The 19,791-nt window shown below is 40.4% G+C and overlaps 1 protein-coding gene across 2 annotated transcripts in view; it reads right to left on the bottom strand.

Annotated features, from left to right (window-relative positions):
• The window catches only part of unc5db (unc-5 netrin receptor Db), a 233,589-nt gene extending 218,575 nt beyond the window's left edge, over window positions 1–15,014 (bottom strand). Inside the window, exon 1 of one of the 2 annotated variants that reach the window (XM_032578939.1) lies at window positions 13,086–15,014. In XM_032578939.1, the coding sequence (XP_032434830.1) occupies window positions 13,086–13,170 (85 nt within the window). In that variant the 5' untranslated portion in view covers window positions 13,171–15,014. The remainder of the gene's footprint in view (window positions 1–13,085) is intronic. The other variant, XM_032578941.1, reaches the window with a different exon arrangement.
• Window positions 15,015–19,791: the final 4,777 nt, after the last annotated feature.

Genomic DNA, 19,791 nt, shown 5'->3' with positions numbered 1-19,791 from the left:
AGGCTGTGGAATGAAGACATGTGGCTCCAGGAGCACAGCTGATTGAATCTGCAGACTGAGATGGATGAAGGGTATCTGCAGCTTTGTTCCATGATTTAGCGCTGTGACCGAATGGGCCGTCTCACCCCGCCCTGGTGGTGCTTCTCTCACATTTCTTGCAACAATCCTTAACAGATGTTTGCGGGGTCCTGTAGAAATCAAAAGTCAAGGGCAACAGGGCCCTGGGATGTCATGTGTGATGCTATTTGTGAATACCACCTAAATATTGGGGGGCGAGGGTGGGGGCTGGACTAGTATAGCATGTAGCCCAGTAGGCAGGAAAGACTGGGAATAAATAAGGAAGTTAAGCAGCCATTGAGACGTAAAAAAAAAAAAAAAAATTCCAAGAGAAAATGACTGTGAACACCTTGCACCTTGACAATCTTTGGAGCAGATCAGTGGGGTTAGGGTCCATAGCACACGCAAATAACTAAAATCCACAAACACTTGAAACGGTTGCTAAAGATGCTCCTAAACACCAAATATAACTTAATATGCAATATTACGCTCAGTGTAAACCGTCTCCGTGCTACCGTATGGGCTAACAGCTACAGTCTTCTTTATCTCTGCTCTTGTGTCTACAGCCAATCAGCACCAAGGACAAAGAAAGGCACTCCTGGACTGGCTGCTTTGCAAAGCCAGCCAATAGTGTTAAGTAGTGTTGCAGCATGGTATTTTGTCTCAAAAGTCTTAGATATGCGCTCTGCAAAAGAAATAAATAAATAAGCGAATAGGTCAATCTGTAAAAATTGATTTGTAGACAAGGTGGGCTGCTCTGTGCAGTGCGTCCATGATACCAGTCATACAATTGGCCTGGTGGATGCACCTTTACCAGGTTTTCTGCATGTTTCACCTACTCAAAATTTATACCTTTTGAAAATATTACAAATAGAGTTTAAGACCCAAATTGGTAGCTAACATCTTTCATCAGTCCTTTCAACATTCTAAACCAGACAATCAGACGTGATGATAGATGGTAACCCCCCCCCAAAAAATCCCACAACAGTTGTGAAAACGTAGGTCAGCTGGAATAGATACCATTGCTGCATCCCACCAGGATATTGCAATAGTATACCAACAAATATCATGCAGTTGAGGCGGCTTATCGGAGCTGTGGCCTCAAGGTTGTCGGTGCCTGTCGCGTCGGCAAGCCGCGTACCCGTTGGTGGATACCTTCGGTGAAGGATGCTGTCAGGCTGAAGGAGGAGTCCTATCGGGCCTTTTTGGCCTGTGGGACTCCAAAAGCAGCTGATGGGTACCGGCGGGCGAAGCGGCTCGGGTGGTTGCTGAGGCAAAAACTCGGGCGTGGGAGGTGTTTGGAGAGGCCATGGAGAAAGACTTCCGCACGGCTTTGAGGCGATTCTGGTTCACCATCCGGTGTCTGAGGAGGGGGAAGCAGAGCAGCACCAACACTGTTTATAGTGGGGATAGTGTGCTGCTGACCTTGACTCGGGACGTTGTAGGCCGGTGGGCAGAATACTTCGAAGACCTCCTTACCTTTTGAACGACGGGAAAATTTGAAACCCATCGGCCATTTGACAGGTTATAATTCACACCCTTGACTGGTGCACACAGGCAGACATTATAGACTTTACGCAAAGTGTCCATCGCAGAGGCAACTAAAATCAAATAATAAAAAAATCCTTTCTGAATATCATTTCAGGGACATTGAACTAAATGCGTCTTTCTGATCGGGAGCTCACAGCGTGTTGAAGAGTTACGAACCGGACACTTTGGATCGCGTCTGGTTCAGAAGCGTATTCCAAACCTTTAGTAGAAATGACGCGTTTAATTTCAGTCTCCATTACAGACCAGAGAAAACTAAAGAGTATGCAATGTTGAGCTAATCCATTTATAGTCTAAACAGAGGAGCCGGCAGTTTATCTTGAGGAAACAATAGTGATGTTACGTGATGTGCCGAGGCTTCGAGGCGTGTGTCGAGTAATGGAGGGGGCGTTTCCGTAAAGCGCGTATCGAAGCTTGCTTCATTTAGGGGAGGAGCCGAAAACGATGACGTCCGAAGCCTCGCTGCCCGGCTGTACCACGTGACTGCTTCGGGAAGTGGCTCAGAGTTTGGCGCGGGGTTTGACAGCTTTAGAAACCCCACAGGCTCCATTCAAAATGTGGGTTGTTGTAGGCGAGTTGCGATCAGTTGAGAGAGTAGATAGAGTTTTGATAGTTTGGATAGCAGAGTTTGGATAGTGGTTATTTAGTTTGAGACAGTTAGTTTGGTGTTTGGAGAGTTTAGGAGAGAGATAGGTAGATAGGAGATTTAGGAGCGCGAGGACAGGATAGGAGTAGGATGGAGCCGGCGAGAAAGAGGAGGATTTCCCCTATGTGGGAACATTTCGATTTGATAAGCCCTAACAAGGTAAGGTGAACTGAACATTTGCAGATGCATTAGGTTTGCTTATGAGGAACTGTATTTTTCACTGTTTCTTATTTTCTGTAAAGGTGAGGTGTTTATTGTGCTCCAAGGAGTTGGCGTACAATAATAACACCTCATCCATGTAGTGTCAAAAAAGAGAAATCGTTTGAAACCAAAAACTGTGGAGAAATTGTTGTTTACGCAAAGTGTAAAAAATGCATGAAATCATCCAAGTTACACAAGCATTAGCCTATTCACTACTCCCTCCCTAGTTCCACAAGCACTTTCACTGTCCTCTGCCTGATTAAGCCCATGCCATTTTTCTAGAGTCACAGAAAAACATTATTACACAACATGCCATATCACATGACACTACTATTTTGGGAATAATTACACACAGAGAATACATTCAAACAATATTTTATTATACACATATGTGTATACATAATTTATGTAGACAAATGATTTCGTCCTTTTGTGAAGTCATTCCCAACAGCCATAATAAACAAAAATTCAATGCATCACACGTGTTAAGATACAGCTGGCTGTGATTATACACCTGGCCAGTAGGTGGTTTCGTGTGCACATGAAGCTTCAAGAAATGAACCCTTTCTCGAACCAGTTGGCTCAAGTGGTTCAATGCCTCATGAGGCTTCATCTCACCATCACTAGGAAACAACAAAGGTGCAGAAGTTAATTAGACAGTAGCATGCGCAGTCCGCTGAACAACTAATGCGGACGCTGCAAAGAATTAAACTTTACTCATCCAGCGGTTTTAACAAATGGAGCTGGAAGACATTACCCTCCCGCGTCCAGGTCGTCTGTCACGCTTCTGAGCGTGACAGACGAAGCATCTGTCCGTTTTGGAGAAGCGAAACCATGCAAAAAACTTCTAGTAACCACGCACAGGGTTAAAAAAAAAAGTTCAATTGATCAGCTTGGATCAGACAGATCCAACTGACCGATGAACTAGCGCAGATTTCTCTGTAGATGCGACCAGGAAGAATTTATGACCGATTTTTTTTTATGCTGTCGGTCAAAATGACGGAGAACAAAAATGTCTAGAGCGACCTCTGATATATATATATACACACACATGTGTGCACATTTTATAAAGTTTTTATATATTTTGTTTGAAACTTGTATTTAATGTGTGACACAGCGAAACCAGACACAAGATCCTTAGTAAATTTATCTAAAATGAAACCTTTGACTTGGATTACCCAGTGGTGGGGGGTTTGCCACCGATGTAGGAACTTAGATGCGTCAGGCTTTCTGTAATGATTGTTGGGCTTGGGTCCAGAGAAATGACACCCCCAAATAACTTTTAGAAACCTGAATGGATGAGAGCCTTGTGGAATGGCAGAAACTTACAGATTCATAAGTCATGATGAAGGTGGGGGGGGGAGCAGAATTTATAAGCCCCATTCTGCCACGCGGCAGACTGAAAAACCCAATGAGCTGCGGGGCTGATTGCTGACTACATTAAGCCTCTTAGGCAGGATGCTGATGAATCTACTCGTTGAAACGTTAAGGTAATAGTCTTGACATAGCAAAGACATAACTCACTGACTGTACCTGAAAATTCCTGCCAAACGACAGCAATTCCAAGCAGCAGCAGGTCCAATATGAAAGAGGACTTTGCTTTTATTACCATCATCATTACTGTATATCATTTCTGAATGTACAGCCATTTGGTTTCATTTAAATGTAAATCTGGGCACTCAACTGCGCATGTTGTCCCCCCCCCCCCGTCTATGACAGCCCGACTATGATGATTCATTCTTGAATCTGCAGGCAGAATAAAAGAGCCCCTTTGCTTTCTCTCAAGGAAAATAACAGATTTGACCTTTGTCCGTTTCACTGAAAGCCCTGTGAGCAACAAAATAAAAAAACCTTGATATATATATATATATATATATATATATATATATATGTATATACATTGTATATACATATATATATTAAAAAAAAAAAAATTCCCTTCTCACCCACCGCGGGTGGTTCTTATCCTCTGAGCTCGGGTCCTCTACCAGAGGCCTGGGAGCTTGAGGGTTCTGCGCAGTATCTTGGCTGTGCCAAGGATTGCACATTTCTGGACTGAGATGTCTGATGTTGTTCCTGGGATCTGTTGTAGCCATTGGTCCAGTTTGGGGGTGACTGCCCCGAGGGCCCCGATGACCACAGGCACCACTGTGGTCTTCACCTTCCAGGCCCTCTCCAGTTCCTCCCTGAGGCCCTGGTATTTCTCTAGTTTCTCGTGCTCCTTTTTCCTGATGTTGTAGTCGCTTGGTATTGCTACATCTATCACAACGGCTTTCCTCTGTTATTTATCCACTACGACAATGTCTGGTTGGTTCGCCATTACCATTTTGTCTGTCTGGATCTGGAAGTCCCACAGGATCTTAGCTCTGGCGTTCTCCGCCACCTTTGGGGGTGTTTCCCACTTTGATCTCGGGGTTTCCAGTCCATATTCTGCACAGATGTTTCTGTACACTATGCCTGTAACTTGGTTATGTCGTTCCATGTACGCTTTCCCTGCCAGTATCTTGCACCCTGCTGTTATGTGCTGGACTGTCTCAGGGGCCTCCTTGCACAACCTACACCTTGGGTCTTGTCTGGTGTGGTATATCTGGGCCTCTATTGCTCTGGTGTTTAGGGCCTGTTCCTGGGCAGCCAGGATGAGGGCCTCTATATATATATATATATATATATATATATATATATATATATATATATATAAAACAAAAGTAGCCACATTTTGTCGTTTTTGACAGTTTAAAAGAAAAATTTTTTTTTACATTGTCAAAAATTTCGGGTCAGGGGCAAAGCAGGGGTTGAGGCTGCAGCAGCAGCAGAACGGAGGAGAACGCCATGGCAGGCCAGGCAGTGATGATTACTTGAGCAACGTTTGACAAAAGTACACATCATGAGTGGGGAAGATGCTGTATGCTAGGGATGCACTGATAAATCGGCCCAGATTTCCTTAATTTTGAGGAATCAGCAATAAGCATAAACTTGCATGTCAAACCGGAGATGAACTGATCTGATATTGATATCTGTATCGGTTCCGATATTGGAAAAAAAATTCTAGATTGGGCATTGGTCGAAATCAGGCTTTATCTTAGAATTCCTCATTCCACTTTCTGAACCATCTGAAAGAAAGTTTGCTGCAGTTTATTTTTTACATGTTTAACCAAGATAATCAATAAAGCCAATTATTTACATTGGCTGATCTACTCCTAATTACACTGACTGAACAAATTAAAGTTCTGTTTTTACATATTTTGACCAAGCTTGTGAAGCTGTTCTGTACTTGTGCAGAATTATCAAATACATTCTTAACTAAGTACATTTATGAATGTATTAAAAAAAACATCTTAAGTCAATTCAGCTGTTTTTCTGTATCGGATCAGCATTGGTTGATGCATCGGTTGAAACATTGGCATTGAACAATATCGGATTCAGCAGGTCAGGATTTTTATAAATGGGCAACTGGCTAGAAAACTGCAGCTGGTGCAACATTAACAGCTCAAGTTTATCAAATGAAGTGACACACATTCCAAGACGTAAGCAAATGCTACCATATTCAAATCTCACCAAATATATTGTCTTCGTAATCATTAGCACAACATCCTGAATAACTAATAAATGAACTAGATGACTTCAACACTCAAACTTTAATTAAATCCCCTCGATTACCGCTCTTCATATTCCACACAGAACCCACACTGCTGCTAAATCACACAGCACATAAATTAATCATCAAGCACCTGCATGACAAGTGAAATCAACAATAGCTTAATCGGGATTCAGGTTTCAAGAGATGTTACCAAAACTCCCACAACCTCTTAGCGTGATCTGTTAGAGGGTCTTTACAAACAAAATCCGATTCCTTTATCAAAAGCGAGTCACGGCAGCGCTAAGAAAGATGTGCGTGTTCAGATAACCCCCCCCGCGTGTTTCATCACAGCTGAGAGACATGAGGAGAGCTTTTTAAAGCGGACCCCCGGGCCGCGCTACTCATGTGTTGCGCATGAAGGAGCCCTCGTTCGTGACCCTACACGAAAGTCTCGTTTCAAGTCACCAGGGGCCCAGATAACTTCGGCCATTGATCGTCGGGAGCTGAAGTCCTGCTGTGTGCGAGCTGGAGCTGTCAGGTCCTGCTGCAGCAGCAGACCGCTGCTGGCTGGCTGGCTGGCTGGCTGGCTGGCTGGCTGGCTGGCTGGACTCTGGCTGGTAGAGAGTGGGAATGACTGAGGTCACGTAGAAAGAAATGGTAAAGCAAATGGTGTCACATGTTCCTGGAGATGGAGAATCCCAGGTTAGTTTATCAAAGCCATTTGTTTCTTCTGTTTGAGAATTTAGAATTCTAAATGCGAACATTTTTTTGTTGCCTGAAATTGTTTGAAGCATTCTCAGACTGATCATGACCTCTGTATGACTTAATATGAACTGTTACTTGAAGTTTCATCATGGCCTTTATTTACTCTTGCTGCCCCAGCAGACGGATCACCAGACGCTGTAGTTCATCTCTAAGCCTGATACAGTAAGCAATTAATTGTATGACTATATAATGAGCTCAACAATTTTCATTCTCATGATATTTTTTGAAGGGTAATTTTGTTTACAGACACAAAAATTTATTCAGTAGTAAGTAGTTTTTATCTCAGTTTTTTTTTATTGCTTTAGGTTGTGTTTTAGTGTGAATATTTAAAATGTCTTCCATTTCCAGTGTGGAATGTTCTGTACTAAATTAAAGTGTATTAGTCTCTGAGAGGGCAAACTTGGGACAATTTATCATCCAGCAAAATGTGTTACCACGACAGATCCAGCATCCACCAGTTCCTTTGTTTCATTTTGCTAATATATAGAAATATAAACAACATGCAGCTGTGATTTTTATAAGCATGGATACAAATAAAAAAAACCTGTTTTAATCAAAAATATTGTTTGTGGAATCAAAAAAACCTTGACAGGCAAGAATTTTCAACATGCTTTTCCTACATTTGCATTACATTTAGCTGCTGTCAGGTGGAAAATAAAGCTGTTATTATTTTTCCACTGTTGCAAGTTGTGGTAATTCTCTGTGTTCACAATTCAACAAAATTATTTGAAGAACCTTCTGCCCCTATGATGTAAATGTGACCCTAAATCACTTGGTTACCAGACTATCTTTGACAGATGACTTAGAACACAACCCTGAGGATCCTCTCTGTAAATACCAATGGTACTGGCTTCATGACCAGTTTAACCCTAGTATCAGGGCAAACAAATCAAGGAAACGTTTCACAAGTCAAAAACTGCTTGGTGGAAGCAACAACCCAGTCTATGCGTCGTGATTTTCCTGCATATCTCAATCTGAGGTGGTTTGTGTGCGTTTCACAAATATACCAAACATTTCATGAATCTCGAACTGTGGCTAGCTACAAATACTTAAATAAGGTTTAGGTTTGAAAAATAATAGGTCTGTCAGGATATCAGCGTGTGTTTGTGTGTTTTCAGGGTTTATAGTTTGAAACATTTTCTTTAGATCAGCTATTTTTCTGTTTCACTTCAAACTAGTCAGTTCTTAGTTATTTTAGTTTGATTATGTCCGTTGTTTTCTGTCTAGTTTTTCTTGATTACGTTTCCTCCGCCCCTGTTGGTGTTGCTCCTCCTTGTTTCCATGTGCCATCTCTCTCTCTCTCTCTCCCTCCCTCAGCTTGCCCTCTGACCTCTCACCTACACCTTGTTTCCTAATTAGCACCGATCTGTTGTTCCATCATTCAAACTCCTATTATTTAACCACCTCTCCATCATTCACTCCTTGCTGGATCCTCCCATTAAACCCCATGTACCCAGTCTCTTTTTGTTCGCTGCTCATCACAGCTGAGAGACATCTAACCATAAAAGTATGGTGACATTAAACTACTAAAGGTACAAACAGTTAAATTAGATAAAAATAGGACCAATAAAATGATGCAATGATGTCACAGTTCAGTATAAATTGTGAATATTGTGTGTGTTAATTAGTGTTACTCTCATTCCAGATGTGTTTAAACCAAAACAATCTGTGTAGTCCTCACAAAATCACACCACAAATATGTACCAAATAAAATATGAAATAACCCATTCAATGATCTATAGAATATAACAGTCCAGTATGAATATTTATGCTTTAAGACCATAGATTGTATTGAAAGGTTTTTAAAAGGCTTTAAATTATTAAATGCTAGCTAATTTAAGAATTAGTTTAGTCAAAATGGCAAACTTATGTACTATGTACTTCCAACACTATTTGACAATGCGTAATACAGAACTTTATTTTGAGGGAGTTATGCTTTAATAGTTTTGAACAAAATGGCTATACCTTTTAGGAATCAGTAAGATTTCTAAAGATAAGCTTCCAACCTTTTTGGAAAGCTGATTCTTAATCTATTAATTACCAAATAGAGTGGTAAATTAACCACTTGAAAAGCAAAGTGATCACAAAACATCGAATGTTTTGCTATTAAATTATCTTTTAAGTCCCAAACTGGGACTGCTACAGCAGACTGCACAAGCAGTGAAAAGCTCCTTAGCCACATTTAGCTTCACTACTGTTAGTTTGGGAAATTTTTAGACTGTTTTTATTTCATCCATCTAAATGGAAAGAAAGCGAAAGAAGAGATAAGTCCACCTCACTGGAATAGTGGTGATTGAAACACTCATTGGGAGAGAGTTTTAACAGTTTTAACAACTCCTGTTAGCCTTAGCTGCAGCATGCACAGCCCACCCCATGTGTAACAGGGTCTAGTCATCAAAGAATGCATAAACACCATGAAAATACTCAATAAAAACACTTAACTGTATCACTCTAAGCTATTATTCCACAACTTACTGTGAATAGAGCAACGATGGCTGGGATAAGTTTAGACTGGTTGACATGAAAGATATTCTGCAAAGATCAAATGTGGAATTAGTCATCGAGATGGAATATAAAACTCCATCCCAATGAACTTGAACAAGTCTACAATAAGTTCAGATTTTTTTAAAGCCTAATTAGAAATGTATTTTTTGTGGAAACAACAGAAAAAGCAGGGGAACTTGTGAGATAAATATATTAATAGAAGACTTCTAAAAGTAGCACAGAATCTGCTCAGTAGACCAGCACAGCATATGTTTAGTGTTTGATTCTAGCAGAGTTTGAAACTAACAGTTGCAGTATATATTTTGCTTTACTTTTTAAATATTTTTTTATATTCTTGCTGTTCTTATCGTTGCCTAATTTGTAAAACACTTTGGTCACAGTCTGTTTCTATAAACTGGCATGTTCTCTTTAGCTGCCTGTACTTGCGCACTATTTGCTTCACCATGGTTACAGGTGTAAGCCTTTTATTTATTCATTCTCATCAGGATAAATAATAAATCACATTTAGTCCTCTTTACAATTTATACATGAATACCAACATAGCCAAATGATTAAATGCTAATTAAAACAAAAACAGTTTCATGCAGCTAAGCGCTAACAGGTTGCGTTTTGTGGCGTGGCTTCCTTTCGGAGGTGCATTCGCTGACAAATCCGACATGTGAAACACTGTCAAATTGAATGTGAAAAAGACAGTGAGCACTCCATCTGGCCCGAGTTCTCTGGAGCCACGACTTATTGATCTCTTTTCCCTTCTATGAGCTTTTTTGATGATGACTCCTTTGGTATCAAGAGTCAGAGAATGACAGGAGTTCTAAGTGCAGCTTATCGATGCAGCTCGCCTTGAAGTGCTTTTGTTGTTTTCTGGTGTTTCAATTTCAACCGTCACTATTAGTGGAAAAAAAAACTCGATTTTACCAGTCTGGTTAGAAGATGTATGAGAATTTAAAAAAAGAGAGAGAAAATCTGTATTAGAATGAAAATTGGTTTAGTGGAATGGTAAACCGGGGTTTCATTATGAGCCTTTTCACAAGGAGTTGAAAGAGGCGCTTCTTAAACTATGGGTCATCATTTACAAGGGTCATCGTACTCCAGGTAATAACTGCTGGTGACCGTCGGGGTATCTTGATCCTGGCCATTTCTGCTCCTTTGATTATTCCTTTTATTCAGATTTTCCTGGCTTAATGGCACCTTTACCTCACAAAAACGCTGAGCATTTTAATAGTTTCAATATCATCAGGCGTAGCTCCATAATTTCACTTCCACCATAGAATTCAGAAAGAGAAAAATGAAACACACTCTGTAGGATCCCTCCATTCATCAAGAATCCCACTTAGGGCAACAAAAACACAAAGAAGCTGTTTTCACTTCATTCTATTATGCCCCTGCTGTGCAAAGTGCCAAATAATAAATATGTTTTACCTGCAAAAACAGCTTTAATTTGATATTCATTAGGTCTGATTAGTGGGAGCAGAAAACTATTTTTCTTCCTCGCGAGTTTCTCCTTTTAAGTTACAGCAGCAGCGGCTGGGCCGTGGGATTCCAGGAAATAAATATGAAGTTATATATAAACTTAAGGGATACAGTTCCAAAAGTTCTTTTTGTATGTGATTGGTTTTGAAAACTGAAGAGAGCATGTACCCTGGAGACTAAGCGATTCATCAGATTAACAATGATGAATCAATTATTGAAATACTCACCAACTAATTCAGCATCTGATCAATCGTTAGCTCAGGTATGAAGACACAAAATGGAAGAACAAACACTCAAAGCAGTAAAGCCAAAACTGTGCAGAAAATATATACATTTTGCATTTAGCAAAAAAAACCCCCCAAAAAACGTCTTTGTCTGTAAAGATGTTCTAGTTAGTTTTTTATTCACCTGGATCAAATTCTACAAAAGCAATATCTATAATTAAGAACCTTTTGCTATTCAAATATTAATAGGTAAATCAGAAAAATAAAAAGATAGACAGATTATCCCTACACTGATTTGTTGAGAAGTCAAGCAGAGATGACCTCTTCACATGTTGATGTTAGAAGTACTTTTTAGATGCGTCCTCTGCTCCAATAATATAAGTAAAGCTGTTACTGCATTTCAGTAAATTTTTTTTATCCGATTAATCGTCAGAATGACTAATTACTAACATAATTGTTAGTTGCAGCCTTACAATCCACTTTTAATACAGGTGAAAAGATGCAAACTTAGAAAAAACAACATGAAACTTTTGTAAAGATGCACAAATGAACTGGTCATCGATGAAAACCCTTTTTATTCCTGCCGTTAGTAATCTGGATAAAACCTAAAAGCTTTTCTGTTCTATCAGAGCTTAAACACAGTCCGTGATGCCGTTTGTTCTGAGCATAGTAAAAATGTCAAACCTTTACTTCTATCAAGCAATGTGTGGCCCCTTTTTTTAAAATTTTTTTTGGAATCAGTGTTTGCCATATTCCCAGAAAGAAAACCGGAAACCTGCATCTCCCAGCATAAGCTCACAAACCTTATTTTAACTTTCCAAATCTGCAGAAACGTCGGGTTTATCTGGATCAAGCAGTTATTATGGGCCGAGTCTCTGAATGTCTTTGCACAGCAGGAGGTGACAGCATGGCAGAACGATAAAAGCCACGCGATCCAACAGACTCCACATGTACAATGAAAAGGCGGGCATCTCCCTTTGTACGCCGCAACCTAAATACATCACAACAACCAGTCAAACTTCATGAAGCAACTTTTCAGTGTTCATCCACAGAAGAAACATCTCTGACAAACACCATGACTGCACCCTGTCGTCCTCTACAGCGGCAGGAGAACACAGAGAACGGGCTGGAGAGTTAGCAGCACATAATACAGATGTGTGGGAGGCAGATTGGGGAATTTTACAGTCAGTTCATCTGGAACAAAGAATCAAGAAGGTTTTGTTGTCGTTCAGTTCACAGAATTACAGGAAATTTATTTTGGTTTTATCTTAGTGCAGCAGCTTAGAGTCCAGCTTTGGACCAAAACACTCAGGTGTTTTGGTCTAAATCAGAAATGTTGGAGTCTTTTCTCTCTTTTTTTTGTTTTTTTTTTTGTTTGTTTGAGTGAAAAATGCAGCAACACGGTGTGTAGAGGAGCTGAGCTTCACCACCGCTGGTGTGAACCAGCATGTAGATCGTTTGCAAAAAGGTTTCATATTACATCTGCAGCAAACGTTCTTTAACGGAATCACTGAAGGGGCATCTTGATCACATATTGTATGGGGTTTTTTTTTTTTTTTTTTTGCAGCATAAATCTCTTTTTTTCTGAAAAGAGCCACTTCTTTTTCTGGACAGATTATTTAAAAAAAAAACAACAAAAAAAAAACGCACCATGCCTGTTGCACAGGCGTGCCTGCATCAGCCGCCGCTCTCCTCCACGCAGCGTGCTCTCGATCTGATGGATTTATTTCAGAACAAGTGAAATAGGAGAATCAGCAGCGACCCCAGTGACGAACAAGCAGCTCCAGCGGCTGACAGCGGACGTTTTAAGCTTCACGATTCAATAAGCTGCGCATCCTATGGGGGGGATCAGGACGAGCTACTCCAGCGCAAAGCAAAAAAATAAATAAATACAATTTTAAAAAACGGGGATGAATGAAAACGCATTCTGGTGATTGCGTGTGCGCTTTGGAGTATTTACAACACCCCCAAGTCAATAACGTTACGTTTTAATTCAGGCGACAAGTGGTGCGCAACCACGAGGGTTGGCACGCAGAAAACAGTCAGTGAGCGCAAAGTAACCATGCGTGCTTCATGGAGAGGAAGCTCCTACCTTTGGAGGTGACTGATGCCGGCCAGTAAAACCCACACAGGAGGCCCACGGCGAAGAGAAAGCGTCCTTTTGTCCGCGCATCCATAGCTCCCCACTGATGCGCTATAGAGGTGACGGCTCTCCGGATCCCTCGCGTCTCCCTTCGCCTCCCCCTGCTGCCGCTCCGGATTCCTCACGTAAAGCGGGCACAGAGGCAGCGTGACGGGCTGGCAGCAGAAAAACAATCAGGGGGACAAGAGGACGGCTGGCGGACTGGGCTGCCGGTCGAGGGGGGACCAGCATCTTCACTCCACTTTCGCCGTGCGTGCAGTGTGCGCGCAGCGGGAGAGACGTGCGCTCTCTGTTTACTCCCCCCTTTCAAAGCATCGTCGGCACCGGAGCCTGCTGCGCTCCGACCAATGGCAGCGGGAGGAGGAGAGAGGGGGAGAGGTGGGCTCCGATCGCTCCAACACCTCTTCTTCTTCTTCTTCTTACTGTAATGCAGCAGGCAGAGGTCCGCCGTTACGGTCAGGCAAAGAACAAAACACAACAGCTGACTTCACTGGAGGTTAGTTAATTAAAAATAAATAAATAAATAAAAAATCATAACTCAGAGGAGGAGACACCGATAACCTGAACTTGACCGGGTTGATTTTATCCGGAGCTGAACCAAGGCAGCTGCTGCTTAGGGTTCAGAGGTCAGCAGTGGCACTGGATTTTTTTAAAGCAGAACAGGGATTCTGCTTTAAAAATCTAATTCATTGAGAAAATTGCTACTTTTAACTGCTACATGTTTTCTGTATGTGTTTAAATAGCAGAAAATTATTTGTGTTCTGCTGCTTTGTGTCAATTAGCAATTCCTAAGCTAGAAGCAAGTTTGGTAAGAGGGGCAACAGTGATTTCTACATATAAATAGAGCAGCCATTCCTTCTTATTAAATTAGCAATGACAGATCACACTCTGGCTTGATTAATGCCTGACATATGGGAACGAGAAACACATCAGTGGAGCCTTTCGTACTCTAAAAAAGGAAGAAGAAAAAAGCAGAACAGGTGAGAAACAAAGTTAATCTGGAAAGAGTCACTAAGTCATAAGGCTATGTAACCCTTAAGGCTTTGTAACTCCAATGAACTAAACTTTTTTTTTTGTAAAGCACCTTCCTAAAGTACTGGCGCAAGGTGTATTTTTTGCCATTAGTGATTTGGGGAAAATAAAAAAAATAAGGATAAATGAATAACCACTTTTGGAAAAATTAGGGGACGCATTCAGATGCAGTGATGGCATAGTTACTTGAAAAAGTAATAGTTACTTTACCGACGACTTGATTTTTGTCATGTTTCACGCGGTGATGGTGGATCAAAATGCAGTAAGGCAGAGGTGTCGGATGGATGCGAGATTTAAAGAAAAGAGGAGGAAAAAAAGCACACAGAAAAGATTCGAACACAGGGAGGCAGAGGAGAACAAAAACTGAAAATCCAATGGAAAATACAGCAGGGAAGAAACAGGAAAATAACAAGAGAAACCAGTGAGAAAAGAGAGAAGAGGTGTATAAATAATGGAGAGAGAGAACAAGCAACCATGCAAGTGGTGCCCAAAGTCGGTCCTCCATCCAACCTTTTCAGCATGTCAGTGTTCTTCTTAGGCCCTCTACTAGTACTTCTTACTTCCATTGTTTTTTTCCATAGAAATGTCATAAAACTGAAAAAAGACAAATAAAAATCTTTAGTGTGTTGTTTTACAAGTCTTAACAACTGCAGTGCTGTCTGTAAGCTCAACCCACTCTGCGTTGAAAGACATAAACGTACACAAAACATCACACAATTGTGTTGTGCGTGTGAACGTCAACGTAATTAGCAGTTAGCATTTGCTAATGCTAACTAACTTGTAAACTTATGAGAAACCAGTCGTCTGGTCTGCTACTATGCTAACGCTAATTCTGATAAAATTCAATACAAGCTAGCAATGCATAAGTCTGGTTAAAACCTTTTCTACTTTGCTACACACTGTTTTGTGGGACACACTGTAACCAGAGCCGAATGTTTTTATCAATAAATTAACTGAACAACATATTTTGCTAGTTACAGATTTTGTGAACTAAACATTAGCAGGAAAAACGGAGGTCTGTCATACCCACTGTGCTGGAACTTTCTGTTTTCACAGACACCACTAGGGGGTGCTAAGCATCCCAATCCAGAAACCTACATTTAAAGCTACACACGTTCCATCCATACCAGCAAACTCCAGGTTGGGATTCAAACCCAGGACCTTCTTGCTAAAAAAGGCAACAGTGCTACTAACTGTGCCACTGTGCAGCTCTGACACTGAATACAGCGTTAATTTCTATTAGTTGGCTTTACTCAAAGCACTACGCACCTTCACTGTCATGCTTTAGACATTGCACAAAAAACAGCACTTCCACAAAGAAACCACTTAAAATGATCAGTTTCTCTGCTTTTACTTTTCATAGGTATATTTTTGAGTAAAATGAACATTGTTCTTTTATTCTATGAACTACTGACAACATCTCCGAAATTCCAAGCAAGAATTTAGTATTTATTTGCAGAAAATGAGAAACGGTCCAAATAACGAAAAATATACAAGAAGAAACAGCTTTCAGACCTCGAATAATGCAAAGAAAACAAGTTCATATTCATTTAGAAACAACAATACTAATGTATTAGCTCAGGAAGAGTTCAGAAATTAATATTTGGTGGAATAACCATGAGGTTTTCAATGGGGTTCAGTGCAGTGGTCTGTTCATTTTTTACAGAGCTATATATATATGTATATATATATATACATATATATATACATGCAACATTGCCTAATTTAATTTACCTGATAACTGATACACTGCTGGTAATGACCAGGATGATTCCCTGGGTGTCTGTTTGAGGAGCAGGAGAACATGTGGCATTGCGCCGCAGAAAAATACCCAGAAACATGCTCAAATATCCGACCTGCAGCCTTCTAAGGTTCCCTGGCTTCTCTCTCAGCCATTTGATCAGACTCATATGAGGCTCTAATGTTTGCAAAACACAGGAGCAGGTTACATTCAAGAGCAATGTCTGTCCTGTGAAAAATCACATCTCGTTCCACTGGCGCCTGTGCTGCTGTGCCAACACTGTAACGGGAAAGTATGAATCATTGGGCTCATTTACATGTGAAGCAGGTGCTGGGTGAGGACACACTCTGGATCTGCATTTCACACGTTTAATCACAGATGAATAATTCGGATCGAACCGTCATGTTCGGGTTACCTTCCCATATATCTGCTTTGTTTCCAAAATCCCAACAAAGCCGTGATCCACCTGCGCAGGTGTTAAATGAGTTAGATTTAAATGACATTCATTTAGCCGACGCTTTTATCCAAAATGTCCGACAAGTCAACAGCATATTGGGAGATGACAGGTTGAAGTAGGGGCTAGTATGGGCTGATATGCAGATATTAATAAATGTATACAGTACCTCACTTAAGATTTCCATAAATTTGACCGGTTAATTGAAATGAAAACCTTTGACAGTTTTCAACCTTCTTTTTCTTTTTCTTAATACTTTTTAGAATCACCATTCACTGCAATTACACCTCAGTTTGTTTTCCAGTTTTACACCAACTGAATTTTTTTTATTTATTTTTAAGATTTTCTATTCTATAGGACTGGGCTTTGACTAGGTCATGGATCTGCAGAGAGCCGTTTTTCCCTCGTTTCAGGTAGATAAAAGTCACTTGGAGCAGCAAATATTACCTGATCTTCTGGAAAAAGATGACTTGTCATTTCTGATTAATGTCTATTACAGAGAATTTGTTCTGATTTGTGCAGAACCATATTTTTCTAAAATGTTAAAGGTTTTGAAGAAAGGGAAAAACGCAACATTTTCACAAAACATAAAAGGATACATCACAACATAAAAAAGCAGATCGTTTTCAACTAAATGACAAGAAAATATTATATCTATATCGAGGAACATTTGTTGGTTCTTCATCTTATGTTCAGTTATGAAGAACCACTGGGGAAAGTCTCAGGAGCCACTATAGTATCTGAACCTCAGGTTTCAGATCCTTGGACTAGGCCACATATGATTTTGCATTGATTTAAACCACTCCACTATAGATCTTGCTGTATGTCTGGGGTTTTTTTCCTGCGGTGAATCTCTGTCCAAGTCTACATTTTTTGTTTTCTGCAACAGGTGTCCTTCCAGGGCCGTCCGTCCTGCATTTATTGAGAATAGATCACACACACACAGTGTGAAGTCAACTGGACTGAATTGGACTTAACTTAATGTTATCAGATTAATGGGCAATTCAATTAAATTCAAAATTCAAAAATATCAAATGAATAGCCCTTTCAAAAACAAAGCATGCATCCCTTTCCTTCTATTTCATAGTTATGCTTTAGTTTGTGTTATTCTATTACAATGAAACAGTAGCTCCTAGTTGTAATGTGACAACATCAATAGTTTCACAAGCTACTTTAATCACTTTACTCATTTTTGATTGGGGAAGTAAGCAATCGATCCAGGGAACTATAGGGGCGCACTACATCTGAATAAAAGTTCAACGTGCTCAATAGACAGGAAGTTAAAAGTTCACAGGATGGGACTCAAACTCAAAAGCTATGATGATAATATTCTGTCAAAGTAATAATAATAATAAAAAAGAAATAGAGCGTACATCACTGCAGTTATTCCACCTTCACATGAAGTGATAAGACCTCCTCAGCTGGAACCTGTCCTGACATTTTGGCGTTTGGTTTTAGTCACTGATGGGAAGTGGCAGAGGAAAGACGTGAGGGTAACGTAAAAGCATAAATGGATTATCTTCATAGAAAATTGTGAAGGTTGTATAATATCATGGCGTTCTATTGGTAACACGAACAGAATGAGATCCGTAACGAATGGTGGATTGTGGGGGAAAGTCTCAGTGTGATGCTTTGTTCCTCTCAGTTTTTAGCTGCGAAGTCCAGCTGAGGTTTGGAGCTGCAGGTCAGAACCCAGAGCTGGCCGCCAGTCCTTCTCCACCTGACTGGTAACCTCTCTGGTAACCGCAGGAGCTCGGTATTGTTTTCTGTACTTTTCCACAAGCCAACCCTACTTATCTCCTTATGAAAGTCATGTTAATTGTCTTTACAAATACTATATGAAGTTCAGAGCACATTATGCATACAACATACTGATGCAATAAAATAAAGGCATACACTAATGTATGCCTTTATTCTAATGTATATTTTTTGAATGCCCTGCCAAAAATAAATGGATACAATGGTTGTAGTTTAATAAATCTGAAAAATGGTTTATATAACCTGCAGTGAAATGATATGTTTTTTACCTATTTGTTGAAACTGTCATTATGTTGTGACATTATTAGCATGTGCGTGAGACAAATAATCTGTGGAAAAAAGTCAAGCCCCTCTACCTTCTCCCAGTGCTTCCAATGCCAACTAAAAACAGCAAATCAAAGCCAACAGACTGTCAATCATCTTCAACGTGGCGCTTAAGCAGTATTAAGCAGTATTGATTGAAAGCGTTAAGCCCCTCCTCCTGGCTCTGATTGGTTGTTTTTGTTCGGGAGCCGTGCGTTTCTTCAGACGGCTATAGTAGCTCAGGGAGGAAGGGAATGAGTTTGATGTTTTCAGGATCTGTGTTTTTCTGTGTCTCTGAGTCTCCGTGCTGTTCTGTCCTCCCCTTGATTGTTCCCTGGTGTCTCTCGTTTCCTTGATTACCCTCTGTGTATTTAACTCCACCTGGGTTCCTTGTTCCTCGTCGGGTCCTTGTCAATGCGTTCTTGTCCATGCGTGTAGCCTGTTGCTACCAGTGCTGAGCCCTAGCCTTCCGCTCAACTGTGCTGCCAGGTTTTGTGGACTTTTGGACTTGTTTAAGCCTATTTTCATCATTAAACTTGCATCATTCATCTCATCTGGGTCTGCTGCGTTTCCCTCACCGCTTTCACCACAACAGTTCATGACAGATGTTTTCACAGATTATCTGTCGCACAACATTCTGTCACAACACGGTGACAGTTTTAACAAATACAGTACAGACCAAAAGTTTGGACACAACTGTGTGTCCAAACTTTTGGTCTGTACTCAAAACAGACCAAAAGTTTGGACACACTTTCTCATTGAATTCAATGAGAAAGTGTGTCCAAACTTTTGGTCTGAACTGTATGTAAAAGACATTCTTAATAAAAGGCACATACTGCAGCTTTAACCAATATACCGCCCCAAAAAACAGAAAAATTTGAAGAGCCCAATCATTCAGCTAAAGAGGATTAATCATATTGTGGTTCCAGCCAAGTTGGATTTATCTTTTTTAAGCATTGCTCTTCCAGACTGCATGATTTGTCCTGTGATGTCATGGCGACCTGTCCAGAGTTGAACTGAAACAAAAAAACAGGTCCCCTTCCATCCCTGGAAAAGGATTAAGTGTTCACGGAAAATATTCTTCCATCTGATGTGTAATCCAGTCAGATATGCTTAACCTTTTTCATGTTATCAGCCAAAGACATTTCTGGGAAGACAGCTTTTGTGTAAATGCTATTTTTTAACTGGAACCTGTGCATTTGTCATTTTTGCACAAGTAAACTATAACCAAACATCATGAGGTTAACCGGTAATAACCAACATTTTAATTTTTTCTTACACTTAGCCAGCAGAATTTCTTGAATATTGTCTTTTATCTTTACATTTTACCTTGATATAACTTTTACAGATTTGCACGTCAGTCATTG

The sequence above is a fragment of the Xiphophorus hellerii genome, chromosome 12, assembly GCF_003331165.1.
Source record: "Xiphophorus hellerii strain 12219 chromosome 12, Xiphophorus_hellerii-4.1, whole genome shotgun sequence".
Lineage (NCBI taxonomy): Eukaryota > Metazoa > Chordata > Actinopteri > Cyprinodontiformes > Poeciliidae > Xiphophorus > Xiphophorus hellerii.
The sequence above is the reverse complement of the archived record's forward strand: the minus strand, read 5'-3'. Positions and strand labels throughout refer to the sequence as shown.